Source organism: Myxocyprinus asiaticus, chromosome 33, assembly GCF_019703515.2.
Source record: "Myxocyprinus asiaticus isolate MX2 ecotype Aquarium Trade chromosome 33, UBuf_Myxa_2, whole genome shotgun sequence".
Taxonomy (NCBI): domain Eukaryota; kingdom Metazoa; phylum Chordata; class Actinopteri; order Cypriniformes; family Catostomidae; genus Myxocyprinus; species Myxocyprinus asiaticus.
Window position 1 is genome coordinate 25,546,275 of NC_059376.1, and position 19,814 is coordinate 25,566,088.

A 19,814-nucleotide genomic window follows, 5' to 3' on the forward strand; every position below is an offset into this window, starting at 1 on the left:
AATGTGAGCCAAAATCATCACAATTAAAAGAACCAAAGACTTAAACTACTTCAGTCTGTGTGCATTGAATTTATTTAATACACGAGTTTCACAATTTGAGTTGAATTACTGAAATAAATGAACTTTTCCACGACATTCTAATTTATTGAGATGCACCTGTATGGCACGTAATCCGAACTTGCAAAAATATAGCATGTAATAATATTATACCACAATATAAACGTGCCTGCAGGTGGATGTGCCGATTTTACGTTATCCAGCGTCAAGCAGAAAATGTACATGCAGAAAAAAATAGATAAATAGCCAACCAGCACTGCCACCAGTGTAATACTCAGGTTTGTGGGTCTGGATGAATTCGTGCTTACCGAGGATTATGCATGGGTTCTTGGCTATTTTCCTTGTCTGTTATGGCCACTGAGTAGAGGAGTCAGACCAAGATTTCTGTGCTCGGAACTCAGGGTTTATTTCGACATTTCTTAACATTAACTCTGCCTCGTTCCACCCGATTAACTCGTGCAACTCCAACTCTCTTCCTGTTTTCTCTCTCTCTCCGTTTTCCTACGCTCGTGATATCTCACGTACAATCTAACTTTATTTAAACCTTTCCATTTCAGTTCTTACACTTGCAACGTCCCATATGAAAAGGCTTTTATTCTGAAGAAAAGGAATGAGGAAGAGCAGATGACATTGCAGATTGACCAATCAGTAGAAATGAGCACGTCACATCCATCCATCTGTGCAAATCAAATAATCAAATCATACACTTATTTTATGCACTTGAATGAAAAAATTAGAAATCGAGCAGTATTCTTGTTTTTTTTTTTATTTCTTAGATGAAAAAAACTGAAAAATAAAGTGTCTTCTCAATTTTGCTCATTTCTTTCTAGATGAAATACTAGTAAACGGTCGGTTTATTAGTTATTTCACTTCGAAGACAAAAACGAAAAACACATTTTCCGAAGGTACATGGACCTTCATCGTATCCTTTAAACACTTCCTATTTATATAAATAAAGACAGAGTGTTGTGTTGGGCCCAAAAAGTAACCACATGAATGGTGTTTACTGGAGAACCCAGCAGTCATTATGACAAGTCAGAAATAGCTCAGGCCTGTTCCCTTAGAGAAACTGGAACAGAGGTGCACCATGGGAAACCTACCAACTGGAATAATAGATGTGTGACTTCAAAATATAAGTTTTTCCACTATCTCTTATAGTGTATTTTCACTGGAGAATAAAGCATTTTCTGAGCATAATTAATTATTACGCTCATGTTTGAAAATAGCCACAAAAAATAGACCCAGTCATTCAGCCAGAAATCTCTGGTGTATTGGTTTGGAGAAAATGTCACATGTTAGGAAATTTTGTTAGCCTGAAGGAATGAGACAATGACTGAGAGTCAGAGACAATGACCATACAGGGTATCTTTCTGTAGCCTTGAGATGTCAAGCACATATAAATAACATACACATATTAAAAGTAATCAATTAATCAGTCAATAAAAACATGGAAATTAAACTTGAAAATGCTAAAAGTCCAAAATAAGACAGAACAAATTTTTCTGCAGACAGTGGAACAAAGCTCAGGATCAGTCAAAATAATTATAGCTCCACAAAAATCATTTAGCATTTCAGTTTGTTTATTTTATATCACTCTGCATTCACTGGCAATATTCAGTAAAATACGGTCACATTCAGTCACATTCTAGCATTGGTTTGTGTTTTAAATATATGAAAACATTTAAGTAAGAATTCAAAGCCTTTTTTCGATATTACGTGCCATGTACTAAGACTAAGGTTTTTAGATGCTATATGGTGGAACCAAGCAACCCAAATGGGCTGTTCTAATACAAATGGAATCATGCATTATTGCCAAATGTAAAGGTAGTTTCCTTGAGAATATTACAATACCCACTCCTCCAATCACAGTGCTCCTAGCACTTTCATCACAAATGAAGATTTAGTCTAGTTCTATAAATTCTAACAAGGGCTGCTTTTTTCCAAATGTAAGTTTTTATTGTAAGTACAACATATCTGACATGTACATGTCAAATTAGATCTGTCTCTCAATTTTTAATGATTGAGTTTAAATTCTCAATAAAATGTTTTACATCTAAAATAAACATCCAAACTATATAGCTTCTCTACATATTCTCCCTTCAAAGCCTGTACACAACTGTGAATACGATTTACAACCTTGTGCTGGATATTTCAGTTCTGTGCACACCACGTTGAGCAGTATTGTTTCTAACTGATTTTAATCAGAACGGCTATGAGAATATATACAATTCAGCTAGAGAAACAAGATTTTTATATGTTCCTTCTAATAAAAATGTGCCACATTCAGTAATAGAAAAACCTTAATTGATTCACATTCATTAATAAAATGCATCTGAGAATTACAGCAAAATCTCTGTAACAAAGTCCCCTTTGTTTGAATCAGAACAGTTCTGAGGTGCATTAAATGTTAAGCTGGTTTGAAAGACTGACCTTTTACAATTTAATGTTTTTTTAGAGTTACAACCCCATGAGCACCCAGGCTGATCTCTGTATAAACCCAAGGTCTTCAATGAGGTCAAAAGCTATTGCGAACATGGTATAATTGTAACAGTAAAATGGCAAGTCATAGATATGTCAAAGGAACCAAACACTGGTAAAAACAAAGAATGGTATATCAGCTGTAAATAGATATTCTGTAAATATTCTGCAAATTAACATTAAATGCAGAACAGGCACTTCCCCTGTTTGCCCTAAGGAATGGAACAGTCTAATGTGTTTAAAACAGTCAAGCCACAAACAGAAACTTGTAAAAGTTCATTATAGACAATAATAATAATAATAATAATAATAATATTTTTTAATTCTCCAGTATGTGAATAATATCTCTAAATGTGGGAATCTGTAGGATCTCCTACATAGATGAGTGAGTTAGAGATAGTCTGTTAATGAATCTCTTTGAGTGCAGTGTTAAAGGTGAAGTGCTAATTTCTGCACCACTAGCATTACCAAATTAAATTGCAAAAATGAAATAATAATAATAATTTCCCCAAACACTGCCCCCATCTTGTATTAGTCTGACAAACAGATAGTCCAGCCACAAAGTCATGCCATTGGTCAAGCAAATGTTACTGTCTCGACTGGTCAAATGCTCAAACAAATAGAGCAACATTTTGATAACCCCACAGAGCCATAGTGTATTCACTTTAGGGGGAAATCATCCGACAAATGGTTTACTTACAGTTGTCTCTGCACATTAATTTGGAATAGGATAAAGTATTTTAACATTAAAAAAAATGACACACTTCACCTTTAAACTCACCTTTAAATCTCCCTGAACCACTCTGTGCATTATTATGTTTTCTTTCTATAGGTTCTGTTTATTTCTCTGCCAAGGCACAGGCAACACATCTTTGAGTTGCCTTGGTAACTGTGCTCAAAGCAGAATACAATATTGCTGTTGTCCAGCAGGGGCAGCACTACATTTCTAATGGGCACTGGAAATCACAAAGAGCAAATTGCAGCTGTGTTCTATTACCATGGCAACACAAAATTGAGCTTAGCACTGAGGGCAGCTGGGTTCATTATATTCCTAATGACAATTGCTATGGTAACACATGAGCCAAACTCTGCAGTTCTGATGCCTTTGAAGAATGGGTGACTGTCTTACAACACAAATTCCCCCAGAACCCCGTTACTGGCTACATTAAAGCTTAATAAGACCTTAACGTCAAAGGTCAGTTACCACTTATGTGTCCTAGATAAATCATAATGAGTGTTGTTTTGTTGGTATTTAGTGTGGTTACACATCTCTTTGTCAATAGAGATGAAAGATTAGAAACAGGGCAGAGCTTAGCCAGGGCAGATGGGATGATTGAGAGCTAAGACCCATCAGTGGTGGGAAGTCTCTCCAGGATCCAGGTGCCCAACTCCTTTAAGACCGACTCAGCTGTGTCAGGTAAGTCATGATGTAGGGTGTGGTAAGCTCCTTCGTACACCTGTTTAACACACACACACACACACACACACACACACACACACAGATCTGTGGGTTAGCTTGCACAATAGGGAAGGCATATAGGCACATATCAGTACATTCCATGAGTACAGAATGATCTTCTGTATCAGGTTATACTGGAACATTCAAAACCTCTATTGGCAACTCAGATCATATTCGTACACAAAAGTACATCTGGTACATAACCTTTCGTTCTGTAGTTCAAATGAGCAAGAAAGACTGTGAGATTTTAAAGAGATTTTTTTTTATAAATACTATTGTTAATTTTTTTTATTTACCTTCTGATGTAATTGATTGTATTTATGTTTAAGTTTTCCTAACTGTTCCCTTGTCCCCTTTAAGAGGACAATATCAAGGCAATCACTGTAAATACGATTCTTCTTTTCTAGGTGACATACATGAAAATCTCTATGTTAGTATTTTTTGGCCCATGTTTATGCATTTACGTGTTTGATTCACCTTAAATTTTTTATCCGTGCTCTTGGCCTCATTATACATTAGATGAGAGCCTTTGATGTCACAAAGCTTGTCTTCGTCACCATGGAGAATAAAGAAGGGCCATGTGATGTTTGGTATTTCTCTTTCGATGCGAGCTGCCGCATCCATCAGCTGCATTCCAAACGAGATGTGAAGCCCTCCGTGATAATTTAGCTCATCTGTGTCATATGCCTCCACCTACAGGACAGGAGGGGAGGATGTTCAAGATTGTACTTAATAGACAGAGCACAAGCAACCTGAGAGTTGTTTAAAGAAACATAATGAAAGGCTTGCATGCAAAGAGGAATCTCTAAATTATATCAGACTGAATGTATAGACAGGTTTCTGTGTGTTGTCTATGGCTGAAGAAAGCAGCAGCTGTTTCTGTTGTAGTAACTGTATTCCAGGGCCAAGCCCTGAAGAAAGATACCTTCATATGTAATTGTAAATTATTCCAAGTTATTGATTGATTTTTACGTATATGTACATGCTTTACTTTGAAAGAGTACTGTGTAAATATGTTGTGGTGATGTGTGCGTGGCCGAGTGACGTCTGTGGAGAGTGAGGCCGGGAGATGAAGAACGGTAAGGATTGACACCTGTGGGAAATGATCTCTAACAGTTGTTTGTGTTTGCAGTGAGAGCTGAGAAGAATAAAAGAGCAGTCCAGACTGCCAGTGGAGAGAGAGAGAGAGAGAGAGAGATGCACAAAGCATTGTGTGTTCCTGTGTGTGTTACCGACTGATGAAAAGCATTATTTGTGTATGTGTAAAATTGAAAGTGGTATCTAATAAAAGGATCATGTGGAAGCTCCCGCTTCCTCCTTCACAAGAAAGCCAGAGAATTGTTACATACGTCTAGTCAGTAAACATTACAAACTTTTCTGTTATACTGTCCACCTAACCCTACTTGAACACTTTGCTGTCCGTGTGAAATATGCTTTAAACACTCACAAACATACATGTCCCACTTCTGAAGACTTTTGACATACATTCCTTTACCTGTTTTGGATCCCGAGAGATCCATTTGGATTCAATGGAGCCCAGAGTGAGTTTGGGAGTCAAGCGGCTTAGAATTTTAGCCATGAAAACCTGAAAAGAATCCAAAAAACCCATAGACATTCTTGATTTAATACAGAGAATGAAATGTCTGGAAACATGAGTGAAAATCCTATGTAACATCACAAGGGACATTACTAAATTTTCACAAAATAAAATCATGAAATAGCAAACAAAAATGACAACATTCGCAATATAAGGCCAATAAGTGAAAGGTAAAAAAAAGTGATTTTTATTTTATTTTAGAGAACACTTCAGTGGAAGTGAAGATTATCAGTGAATAACATCTTAAATTTCAGTTTGTTCCTCACACAAGCTATAATATGGCGTTAATAAAGGTATTGTAATACACTGAAGTAGTCTTAGGGACTACTTTTATGGTGCACTTTTGGTGTTTTTGTGCTTTTGGAGCTTTTGGAGTAGGGAGAGTAAATAATGACAGTATTTTACTTTTCAGTCTAATGGTGTCAATATCAAATGCTACTCTAAATCTAGATGAAATATTCTAAAAATCAATACAAAAAATATACTTTCGACCACTGGTTTTATACACTTTAAAAACAGCAAAGCATATACTTTTGTGTTTTGCCAATATGCTTCAATTTAACCATAAATCAGAGGCAGAGATTGACTGAATGCACTGCACCCATGACAGAGAGGGCTGTCTTTGTTATTTGACGGCTGATATTCGAAAGCTATAGACGATTGATTGTATTAAACAGCCTGACTGCAGGGGGCAGCAGATCTATCTCGAAAATGTTCAGTAGTGAGGGATATTGGATGCAAACCATTGCAAGAAAGGTCTCTACAGAACAAATAACTGGGTAGAAAGAAGACTTTGAAAACAAATGTCCCCACAAGGATGGTAAAACATTGGTGAAAACACAAACATTGTGGGGACCAGCCAACAGTTCCCATGAGGAAAATGGCTTAATAAACCTATTAATAATGTCTTAATAACAATCTAAAAATGCGGAAATATTTCTGTCAGGGTTAGGTTTAAGAAAGGTAAGATTAGGTGATCTTGTTAGCTCAGTACAAAAACAGTAGAAGTTCATGGAAAGCCCCTACCATGATAATTGACCATATTTTTACCTTGAAAGGTGTAGCAGATTCAGCATTCATTTGAATCATAGGTCCTATGAGAACTACACCTGCAAAATCCTGTGGTCTTTCACATGCAGTAAGAATGGAAATTGCTCCTCCCTGTAATTACACAAACATACACAGTAATGTTTTTGAAAACAGCTAAATATAAATACTATTTCAGTAACAGAGCACTGCACTTATTACTAAATCCCGTGCATGTATATATATATATATATTTACACAACCATATATACAGTACACACCCAGGGACAGTCCTATCTCTGGACATGTCCATTAGCATGCAGTCAGTCATTTCTTAATTAATAGTCTCAATACTAAGACTGTACTTTTAACAACAATCATGATTTCCTTCCTCAAAAGGGTAAAATGGTGTGAGTAGCCCCTAATTTGTAATTTTCGGCTGCTCTGCTCCTCTGCTCTCTTTATCTTGTGTTCTATTATGAACCTTTCTCTGAATATTCATGAGTGGGGACCAGGACTCAAAAGAGGTGGAGAGATTAAAATGCAGTTCCCACCACATTTTGAAAAGACTCCAATGCAGGGCGGGTTTAAGTTAAACACACACACAGACAAATTCAGTCTTGACCTTCACACTCTCATGGCAAAATCGTAAGGATTCGTAAGGCTTTTCTAAATTTGGCTAATTTGTATGATATCGTACGACTGCATTCGTATGAATTCGTACGACCTTCACTACAGCCAATAATGATGCTGGACATCATTTTAATTTAATATGCAAAAATTACTTGCTTCTGTCACACACAACAGCTTCCTATCATGTTTACACACTCTACTGAGGTTTAGATAAGGGGTTTGGGTAAGGGCATAATATTAATAAGCATATCCTTAACTGGGCCTCGTGCGCGGAACTCGTGCTTACTTCCGCATTACACGTCCGGGCATTTGCACATGATAAAATCGTACAAAATCATACGAAATTACCAACTCGCCTAGATGCACTCATCAAGGAAATAGGTGTTCTGCTTTGATTTCATCATTTGAGACAACTGCTTTTTAATTAGACTTTCTGCATCCCATGGAGAAATGTTTTAAACACTCCCTTCACATAAACTTACACAGTTTGCATATGTTCAAACCCTTGCGTTATACACACACGCTATAATATGTCACTGATCATTTTTTATCTGTGTATGTATGATAGGAAAGTCTATGTTTACTCTGCCAGTAGCTTCAGTTCCATAGGTTCTGTGGAAGGAAAAAGGTAAGGACACACACACACTCACAACACAACACTGGAGTTAAAGCTGAAGTGTGTAATTTCTGCACCACTAGCATCATCAAACGGAAAGGCAAAAAACACTACCCCCATCTGCCATTTGTAGATAAAAACAGATACTGTAGCCCCGCTTCAAACTCACACCATTATTTTAGCCAATGTTGCTACGTTGGACTGAACGGGATGCTCAAACTAACATAAAAATATTTTGATGGCACCAAAGTCACACTGTATAAACTTTTGGGGGAAATCAGCCTTCAAATGGCTTACTTAAAGTTGTATCTGCATATTAAGCTAGTTTTTAAATCAGAAAAATCACTTCAGCTTTAACCCTATAACACCATATGTATCAAATATGATACACAACATTTGATGGCTCCTGTTTCACTCTCTTTTCAAACTCAAGAGCCTGACAACTTTTGGCATGTAAGTTTCACTATCTAGTGGTTATTTGTGAAAAAAGTGGTTTCAATGTTTATATCGATCCATTTAAAATGGTGGCAGACTTGCGCAAAAAGTGACTGTTGGGATAAATGACAGCTTATTTTAATAAAATAAAAATAACAGTAATGATTATATTGTTACTGATATTTTAAAATTAGTATTTGCTCAATATAAGCAACTTGTGCTTATTTAAAATTTTGTATATTATTTTATTGAAAAAGCCAGTTGAAATTATATGTATCAAATATGATACAACAGGCTTTTGAGGTATATCTTTCAATCATCATTACATTCCATTCATGCCCACTATAAAAAAATTAAAAAATTAATTAAAAAATTAAAAAATCACAGAGCTTTGAAAATTCTGACATATACCTTTTATAAGATATATTTAAAGTGTGAACTAATATTTCGGTGTATTTGCATATATGCAGCCTGATTTGTCATTATAAAGATCTTATTATTTTACATTACAAGATATTATGATGTCATCTTACCATAAGTTCCTGAGACACAGGGAAAAAGTTAGTGTTTGGTGTATAAAATACATATGATAAAAAAATGTATTGAAAAGAGTATTTTATTTATTTATTTTATTAAGTTGTCATGGCCAAACTCTCAAACATTTGATATCTCTGAAAAGCCCAGGGAGTCCTCTGATAAAACCTCAAGATTTACCACTGTAGCATGTATGGGCTAAGAAAAACTTAAATAACAAATGTCCTATACAAAAATGAATTGCTGGGCCTCAGGAGGATAATGAACTTTAAAGCCTAATGTATCAAATAAGATACATAAATATATATATATATATATATATATATATATATATATATATATATATATATATATATATATATATATATGATTTATTTTTATAGTTTGTCTAATGGTACTAAAACAGTTGAAACAGTTGAACAGTTTAATGACCAAAAATTTGAATTGTGTCAGGCTTTACAGGGTTAACAAAATACACCTAACTGTAAAATAATTACAGGGAGTATTCAAAGCAAATGACCTAAACACACTTCAGTATGTCATTTTTTAAAATATATATATATATATATATATATATATATCTCACACACACATCCTTTGAGTTTTATAGGGAACAAAGAGTGCATTTTTTTGGTAACTTATTGAAAACTTATGACTGTGATTATATAAGGACCAAACAGACTGACATTGCATACTAGTTCAGACAGCGAGAGAGAAAATAAAGGGAAAGAATTGCCAGAAAAAGACAACAAAAATCAGATTGGCATTTCATTACTTTAGAGTGAGGCTCTTTTCTGAAGGAACAGGAGAGAGATGCATTGTGGGTATAGACTTTATCGGAATATACACGTACAGAGGCGTACTTGTTCCATATGACTATTTCGGAAACATCTCCATCACAAGACACACAGCACAGATAAATTCAGTGACATATTGGCTATACTTATAACCATATATGCATTCTTTATATATGACTTATGAAACATCTTTTAGTTGTTCAAATATGCAGCTGGTCTGTTTCACTGATGCGAGCTGAAAGGTTAAAACAAAAGTAAAGAGCTTCCAGCTGGATTCTTGTTCACATTCAGTCATGCATACTGTTTATTGAGTTTTAACACATACTGAACTGTACCAAAACAAAAGCAAGTCTTCCTGTCATCTCCAACCCATGAGCCACTGACAGATTAAAATACTGTAGCTAAGTTGACTAAATGTAACAACAATTTGGGTTGGCTTTGAATAGTTATTAAACAAGGAGGGTTAACTGTTAGTACAAAAGTTTCCAAGAAGTGGTCTTAGGCTGTAAATATTATCATATTGCTCTGCCTTAGGAAGAATGATAATATGAATGTAGGACACATGTAGGACATTTACAAACTTGTCAGCATGCTTACACACCCAACACAAACTTTCAATTATGCAGTGAATCTTTATTTCATAGACATCAAAATCTGTGAGGCAAAGGATGTCCACTCTACTAAATTCACAGATTTCATAGAATGTTGTATTTTTTTTCCCAATTTTCATTTCAATCTCAGGAAAGGATGAAATGAACACATGGATCACTGACCTGGATATATATATATATATATGGAAAGAGAGAGACAGTAATGACAAAAAAAAAAAAAAAAAAAAAAAGACAGTAAGCATAGACAAGTTTTAGTCTACTTTTCTACTGTCTTCGACCAAAAAAAAAAAAAAAAAAAACCCAAACAAGGTAGACTTGATGTTAGAATACAGACAAGGCTGACAACATGGTATTGTCAAGGATAGAATAGAGAAATCCAGCAACACTTGTGGTAAAAGCAACTTTAATTGAACTTAAAATTTATAAACCAACATGTTTTGACATGTAGGCCTTCATCAGGGTTAAAATAAATGTATAAAACATGAACATTTCAAACAACTCTGATCAATTACTAATAAGAGAGCGCACTATGACAACCAATCAGTTTGGGCCCTGGAATTACGTACAGCTGACAAGGGACTCCCCTAGTAATGGTTTAATAAGGGCCTTTAATTAACTCAGTCAGTCAATCAATCAGACAACCAATCAGACATCCAATCTCAGTTTTAAAATGGTGCTTCAATTCATCAGTGTACTAAATAGTGGCACCAAAACAGCACAGACACGTCAACATCAAAAATAACTGACACCACTACAAAAACTCTTTCAAAGAAAAATCCTCATTCATCCCTCTTGCAAATAAACTTTTAAGGTAAATAATCCAAAAGGCCTCCCTCATTTTCCTAATTTGATCAATATCCCCACTTCTCTTATTGGGTTTTATATGTTCAATACCAAAAAAGAAAAATTATGACAACAGATGATTGAATTCATTAAAATGTCTTGCAACAGGACTATTAATATCCTTTCTTTTTATTGCACTTCTATGTTCTGTCATTTGCTCCTTTAGGGAGTGAGATGTTTCTCCAACATAGAACTTTTTACATGGACATTGAATAAAATAAATCACATTTCTAGTTTTTATATCAACAGAACGACCATTTATAGGATGATTAAAAGATTTCTTTTTCTTTTCTTTTTTTTTTCCTTTTTTTTTTTTTATATGGATAGTTAGTACAATTGCCACATTTAAAATTACCTATTGGAATTTGACCTGTAAGAGTCTTAAATGGTTTATCCTTTAATGGACAAGCTCTGACGACTCTATTTTTAATGTTTCTAGTCCTTTTGTAAGTAATTAGTGGTACGTCTTTAAATTATTACGCCTGGGTGTTTTTTTGGGGTCCAGATACTTTTCCCGAATCTTGGATTCTGTAATTGTTCTGCATTATGTAACAATCTTCCCTATATTTTCGTTCTTTAAATTTAGACATGTTCTGCTTTTCTTTCTCAAAGTCACCACTATCCTCACAGATTCTCATCAGTCTGGTTAGTTGACTGATTGGTAGGCTTTTTTTTTTTTTTTTTTTTTTTTTTTTAAGACGTGGGATGAAAGCTATCTGCAAGTAAAAGTGTATTCCTATCTGTAGGTTTTGTATATAATGAAGATGTCAGTCCTACTCCTTTTCACATTTATATCAAGAACATTTATTTAATCAGTATTATAATTCAAAGAAAATTTCAGACCAAAGAAATTATCATTAAAGAATTGAATAAAATCCAAAAGAGTAAATACAGCTGCAAGCAGCGATGACGTCCCAAGCACCATGGGTCCATTTCCACCTAGTGGCTTTCGAAAAACAATGCAAGGTAGACACACACATTTGACATTATTCTAAACAATTCTGAAGCAATTTGGGTAAATACAAGAAGACTATTTTAAAGTCTGTTATCAAATTAAAGCTTAAAAACTGAGGTTATGTACTTAACCGAGACGTTCCCTTACGAATCAGTACACTTGATATTGCATGCTAACACATATGGGGAACAGAATCCTATCACGCCGCACTACACGACATAATTTTCCAGAGAGGAAACATGATGCAGCAGTCCCGCGGGACGGCGACTGACATGAGTATGCCACAAGTGAGTGACCCTCATGTTGGGCCAGGAGGGGAGCATTCTGAATGAATATATGAACTATAGTCATATAGTATGAATTAACCCCTTCACGAACACAGTCGGGAAGGGAGTTTATTTATAATGAAAGTGCCTGTGACTTTATGGTAAATTACAACTGATACAGGCGGTTGTGTAAAATGATAGGGAGTCCGTACTTAAGGGGAGAGTATATGTTTGGCAAACAAAATAGCAAGCGCTCTAAACAGAGAGGACTTGTGAAGAGAGAGACGTTACATCTGGGATGTAAAACCTTGCGAATGTGTTTTGAGAAGACCATCCTGCTGCAAAATATATGTCTTGTAAAGACACACCGTTGGTCCACGCCCATGAGGAGGCTATGCCTCTAGTTGAGTGTGCTTTAACACCAACTGGGCAGGTCTTACCCTGCGACTCATAAACCAAGGCAATTGCATCAATAATCCAATGAGAAAGTCTTTGCTTGGAGATGGACATTCCTTTCGTGCGTCCTCCATAGCACACAAAGAGCTGATCAGACAGTCTGAACTGACAGGTGCACTCAACATATTCGTGTAGCGCCCGCACAGGGCATAACAAATGCAAGGATTGTTCCTCATCCGAAATAAATGGAGGAGGGAAGAAAGCCTGAAGGTTTACCACCTGCGTTTTTAAGGGCGTGGTTAGAACCTTAGGCACATAGCCTTTTCCGGGTTTGACAGTGGCTTTTGAAAGACTGGGGCCAAATTCCAGACATGAATTGTCAACTGAAAGTGCATGTAAGTTACCAACCTGTTTTACTGAGGCCAGAGCCAGCAGTAGTGTGGTCTCAATGGAGAGCATGCGCAAATAAACGAGTCCAAAGGCTCGAAGGGGAGGCCCTGCGAGCGCTTTTAGGACCAAAGTTAGGTCCCAAGTCGGGACTGTAGCCGGCCGAGGTGGATTTAATTGTCTTGCTCCTCTAAGGAACTTTATGATTAAATCATGCTTACCTATAGTGGTGCTGGCTTCAGGCCCGATATGCAGATATAGTCACCACATAAACTTTGAGCGTTGACGGAGTGGGTCCTGTGACTAATCGCTCTTGAAGAAATATGAGAATTTCATGTATAGGGCAGTTTACTGGGTCTTTGCCATGAGAAAGACACCAATCAGTGAACACATTCCATTTTAGCACATAGAGGCATCTCGTGGACGGCGCTCTGGCCTGTAAAATGGTGTTCATGACTGAATGCATCAGTTTTGACACGTTTAGCGTGTTCCGTTCAGGGGCCACACATGCAGGTTCCACAGCTTGGGCTGGGGATGCCAGATTGTGCCTTGCGCCTGAGAGAGTAGATCTCTCCTCAGCGATATTTCCCATGGCGAGCTGTATAACATCTCTATCATTTCCAGAAACTATGGCTGATTGGGCCATTTTGGCGCAATTAACAGAACTGTTTCCATGTCCACTCGGACATTGCTGATGACAGAATGAAGGAGGCGCACCGGGGGAAGGGCATACTTGCGTTTCGCTGGCCATATATGGGCCAGCGTGCCATGGTAAAATATATACACCACTACTGTTGTGTGTCCAAACGAATCTGAATGTGGTGATTCACAATATCGGAATAAAAAGCTCTCAAAGCTAGAAAGACAGCCAGTAGCTCTAGGCGGTTGATATGTCATGACCGTTTCGCACCTGTTTCCAGGTGTTGAAAGTCGGGCGTCCATTACACACTGCACCCAGACCTGTATTGGATGCATTTGCGGTCAGCATTTTCTTTCTGAAAACTTGACCCAGCATAACACCCTGTTGGTAGAAGGCTGGCGCCGTCCATGGTGCTAGAGCAACCAGACAGTTGCGAGTTACTGCGATGCACAGGAAAATGAAATGACTTCAGAGGTAATGTTTTTTCAGTTTGAACTGAAACAGACACTGAAAAATGGTCTGTATGTGCTCATTCATGAGGTGCACACACATGAACTCCTAAAAAGTAGATTTACTGGCTGGGGAAAAGTGTGCTTTTCGCCATCTGACATTAGACCAGATTTTCCATATGGCAAAACAGCAAGTCTCTGTGTTCGCTCAGTAGTGCCTCTGACTGGCTAGTAATAACCAGTCGCTGAGGTAATTCAAAACACACACACACACCGTTCATTTTCAATGGGGCGAGCGCCGCATCGATACATTTCGTGAATGTGTGGGGAGCCAGAGACAGACTGAAATGAAGGACTTTAACTTGATACGCAGTATCAAAAAAAAAAAAGCCGCCTGTAACGTGGTGCAATTGTTAAATGAAGTACGCATCCTTCAGATCTACTGACGCAAATCAGTCCTGAGGACGGATGTGTGATAAGATCTGTTTCTGAGTTAACATTTTGAATGGGCACGTCGCAAGTGTGCAATTCAAGCATCTCAGAACTCAGTCCACAAGGCCAAACATATGGCTCAATTTTGATGTAAATCACACAATGCACGCAGAAAATATGTGACACTTCCTGTTTCAGATTTTTTTATGTTAATTTATCACGTCGCCATGGCAACAACGTTCAATATATCAAAAATCTGTTTGCAGTTTAGTATCGTCAATGTCTTGGCATGATGTCACCCACATTTTGAACCTGTAACATGAAATCCCTAGGAGGAGTATTTCAAATTTCAGAGCATGCATTTTTCAAACAACTACCTGTTGGGTGGAGCTTATGACCATCAGCGCGTAAGTTGTCCAAGATCTATATGTGTACAAAGTTTGGTGACTGTAGCTCAAAAAGGATGTGCTACAGAGCCCCCGAACATGCCCATCTTCTAGGTGGCGCTACAGAGCTCCCCACCCACCACACCCCAACCCCCCGCAACTTTGACCAGCCCTAATGCCCGATGACTCTGGTGTGTGTGCAGACTTTCAAGAGTTTTCATGCATGTTAAATACCCCAAAAGTACCGAAAACCTTGAAAAGAAGAAGAATCCTTAGAAGAACAATAGGACCTCCACACTTTCAGTGCTTGGGCCCTAACAATAATAATCCTTAGAAGAACAATAGGACCTCCACACTTTCAGTGCTTGGGCCCTAACAATAATAATCCTTAGAAGAACAACAGGGCCTCCGCACTTTCAATGCTTGGGCCCTAATACCTGGACCTTGCCATAACAAGAAAACATAATCAAAACAGTGTTTCCAAGAGATAATAAATGGATGAAAGGTTTTTTTTTTTTCATATAATACCAACTCCTCCAATTTACCTACAAAAAGACATGCAAAGCTAGTGGCCATTTTTGTCCCCATTGCAGATCCAGAGACCTGGAGGTATGGAGTATCATCAAAAAAGAAAATTAGTTCCTTGGAACCAGGACCAGATCCCTAAGCCCTCAAAGAGATCATCTGTCATCAACTTAAGTCAGACAGAACTGACACCTGAACAGATATCTGTGTTGGAATTGGGACTTTCTTTTCTCAAGTGATTTTGAACTTTTTTTTAGATTTACAGAGATTTTTTAGGGATATTCAAAGGAAATAATTTTTTATGGACTAAAATTTGAAGACTGATAAAAATGTTAAATAGGTTTTATATAAAAAAGTTAATTTATTCCAGCAAAAAACAAAAGTCACTCAGTTGAGACATATTGCAGATTAACAGAATTGGAATTTGATAAACATTTAAAGAAGAGTAGTTATATGAAGTATTTATCACTTCATTTTACTAACACTTTATTTTGCTTTGCACTGCATTGTCCTCTGCAGAGCTGCAACAGATTTTATAATGTAAAAAATGCATTTCTTGTCATGCTAATATAAAACATTGAAACTCTAACTGAAAAAAGGGAGAGGGGAGACAGAAAGATAGGACAGAGAGTGAGTAAGAAGCATGTGTCATCTTCTGTCAACTGTTTGCTTGTGGAAAAACATTAGGGCACATTTTAAAATGTGTCTTACCATTGAGTGGCCAATGATGAAGATGGGCAGGTTGGGATAACGTGCCTTCATGATGTCAATGTGCTGAAGGGAGTCTCTGATATAAATCTGGAAGTTTTTGATATTCATTCTCTCACCTTCACTCTGACCATGACCAACTGAGAATGACAGAGAGAGAAAGACAGACAGAATGATCATCCAAATGTATCCTTCTGCTCAATTTTTTTTAATCTGCTCTCCTCTGATACAAAGGAGAAGCAGATAACAGAGTACTGTCACTCACAACACCATGCCAACAGCTCACAAAGAAGGGCTCAGGAAATGTGGGGATGCAACTGACAGAAAATTCAATCAAGTAATTAACATAAAATGAATGAAGGAACAAATAAACAAAGGAATAGAATAGAAAAAACCTTAGTCACAACCATATTTAATTTGATATGAATACAAAAACGAGGCTGTGATGTAAGTACAGTCTGTTTAATGGGATGTACTGTAGAATACCTTGGTGAAAATCAATAATAATCATTTAGCCAACAAAACACTGAAATAACATCTTTCCAAAAAAATTAAACAAAACAAAAAAAAATCCAGAGAACAACATATATGGGTTATGAAAATTAAAATTAAAACTTTCTGATCACACTGAACTTATTTTCATTTGTTTTAAATTAAATTTGCTGTCTATATGCAGAATAGAATAGAATAGAAGAATTGAGAATAGGGTAATTGAAATACACAAACACACACATACAGACATTGCAACAAACATGTGGTATAGTAGTAACAGAAAATGGAAGAAAGAGAGACAGACAGAGAGTGATTATGAATGAAAGAGAGAGAGAACAACATCAGCACTGTGTCAGCACACAAACTCACAGCACCTCCACCCCAACAACCCCCTCAGGCTTCACTGAACCCCAAGAGGAAAGACAGCAGCAGCAGGCAGAGCCATCCACCTACCACAACACCACCCAACATAGAACTGAGGAGAAAGGACAACATTGTCATCCTCTGTGACTCTAAAGGCAACCACCTCGACCAGAGACGGCTGTTCCCAGGGAGGACTGTGAGGAAATTCTGGTGTTCCACCACCGGCTCTGCTCTGAAGCTGCTGAGAGAGGGTGTATTGGGCATGCCCTCTCACATCATACTGCACACCAGGACAAACGACCTCAGCACCAGAAGGGTGGATGTTGCCAAAGCTCTGACAATCGTGGTGAAAACAGCTTCCAGGATCTACCCCAGTGCTAAGGTCATCATCTCTACCCTTCTCCCTCGCAGACATTCCACAAAAAATAATTAACACAATTAATACAGAGATGGCTAGTGTCTGTGCACTAATGTCAAATGTGCACATTGCAAACCATCAGCACATCAACCATGAACATCTATATGACTGTCTGCACATTCATCAAGACGGCATGAGACTATTTGCAAAATCCTTCAAGGACGCGGCTCTCAGGAGCCACCAGAGAACACGTCCTGTCAGCGAGGAGAGGGTCACACAGCATCCCAGCAGACAATGAGACAGCTATGCTGCTGTTGTAGCAGGTAGAGGTAGTTCAGACACCAGTGACATCAGCCAGATAAAAAACATACTGAAAATTATATGTGACAATCAATTAGCTTAATTACCTACAATGTGAGTTTAGTCAAGCATATTCTTTATTCCTTTATTATTATTATTATTATTATTATTATTATTTTGTAATGCATTTTAATTGACTCACTATATTTCAAATCAATATTGGGTTGCAAAATCATATATTATTCTTTCTGGTAAATAGAAAATTTCTCAATGTCTTTTAAAATAACATGCTACAACATTCAGGGGATGTTCTCTTAATCTTTTGGAGGGAAAAGCACTGATTTCTTTTTAAATATTGTATATAGTTTGGATATAATTATATTACTTGAGACATGGAGTCATTTAGAGTCTCTAACCTACACTCCTTAAAACTACAGAGAGTTATTCATACATTCAATCAAAACCCTCATGTTAAAAATGTAAGAGATTCAGGATGAATTATAGTTTGGTTTAAAGAGCATCTTTTCCACTATATCCAGCCTGTAAAAAATGGGAAAACACATATCTGGATGAAACTTAATAAGGAACTCATTTGTTCAGATGAGGACACTTACCTACAGCATGTGCAGTGTATATCCCTTCATCCGAGTCCCCCTATTATAATGAGGGCACCTTACCTACACTACAGTCCAAGATCATTCAGTTTCAGTCTCTAGGCTCTGTACTGTTAATGGGGGATCTGAATGCAAGGACTGGAAAGGAACCAGATTACATTAGCTCAGCTGGAGATAAATATATTAACAGTACACATACACAGCAGAAACAACTCTTTACTAAAGCACGTCAGAGCTATGACAACATGATAAAACAGACATGGGAAACACGTCCTGCAGCTCTGCAAAAGCCTGGGTTTATATATAGTTAATGGCAGGACAAGGGGAGACTCTCTGGGTCGATTTACTTACTGCTCACCTCGAGGAAGCAGCAATATGACTACGATATTACAGATATAGACCACAGTATGATCAACTACTTCATGGTGATGCCACAGCTTCCTTTCTCAGATCATAGTCACATAGTCATTAGTCTAAACAAGTCAGCAAATCTGCCATTTTCTGATCAGAAAATGAAACTGTTATCCCTCCCCACCAAATTTATATGTAAAAATGACAGTCCTGCAAGGTATGAAGCCGAGCTCCATAGCAATCATGTTCAGAAAATGCTAGACAAATTTTTCTACACCAAATTTGGACTAGACAAGAAAAGTATACATTTGGCAAAAGAACAGTTAACTAAAAATTTTATACAGTGGCCAGCAAAGCCCTGAGGAAAAGAAACATTTACAGAAGTAAAAATTAAATTGTTAAAGCCGATTGGTTTGACAAAGATTGTCAAACATCAAGAAAGGAATTACGATCATTATCAAATGAAAAACACAGTGACACTGCAAACCAGCAAACACAAACCACATCATCAAACCCTTAAAATGTCATTACTAAGAAGCAAAAGAGCTGAACATATGACAGCAAAGCTCAACAAGATTGAGGTGGCTGTCAACAAAAATTCCTTTTGGGATTTATGGAACAATTTAGATAAATCTGTAACCCAAAACTCTGGACAGAACATTTTGGAAACCTCTATTCACAAAATGAACCAAGCCTCAGCCAAAAACATTTGACCTCCCAACTAAGTAATCTGGAACACACAAGAAATTTCAACCATTTGGACACCCCTATATCATTAAATGAACTGACTGAAAAGATGAAATCCCTCAAAAATAAAAAATCTCGTGGCTTGGATGGAATATATAATGAGATGCTGAAACATAGCAGCCCCAAACTATAAGATATTCTTAAATTATTTAATCTCTTATTAAAATCAGGACACTTTCCTGAGAATTGGAAGGAAAATCAAATCACTCCAATTATGAAACAAGGGTACAAGTACAACCCAAATAATTACAGGGTCATTACAGTAAGCAGCAACCTCAGGAAACTATTCTGTTGCATTATAAATAACAGATTAGTGAATTTCATTCAAGAACACAAGACGCTAAATAAATGTCAAATTG

General features: G+C 37.0%; 1 protein-coding gene across 2 annotated transcripts in view; it reads right to left on the bottom strand.

The window, feature by feature from the left end:
- Positions 1-1,619: 1,619 nt before the first annotated feature.
- Positions 1,620-19,814, bottom strand: part of LOC127424701 (monoglyceride lipase-like) — a 31,877-nt gene continuing 13,682 nt past the window's right edge. For both annotated transcript variants that reach the window (XM_051670103.1, XM_051670102.1), the window contains 5 exons: positions 16,234-16,370; positions 6,642-6,752; positions 5,490-5,579; positions 4,472-4,687; positions 1,620-3,992 (listed from right to left, as the gene is read on the bottom strand). In XM_051670103.1, coding sequence (XP_051526063.1) covers positions 3,876-3,992; positions 4,472-4,687; positions 5,490-5,579; positions 6,642-6,752; positions 16,234-16,370 — 671 coding nt within the window. In that variant the 3' untranslated portion in view covers positions 1,620-3,875. The remainder of the gene's footprint in view (positions 3,993-4,471; positions 4,688-5,489; positions 5,580-6,641; positions 6,753-16,233; positions 16,371-19,814) is intronic.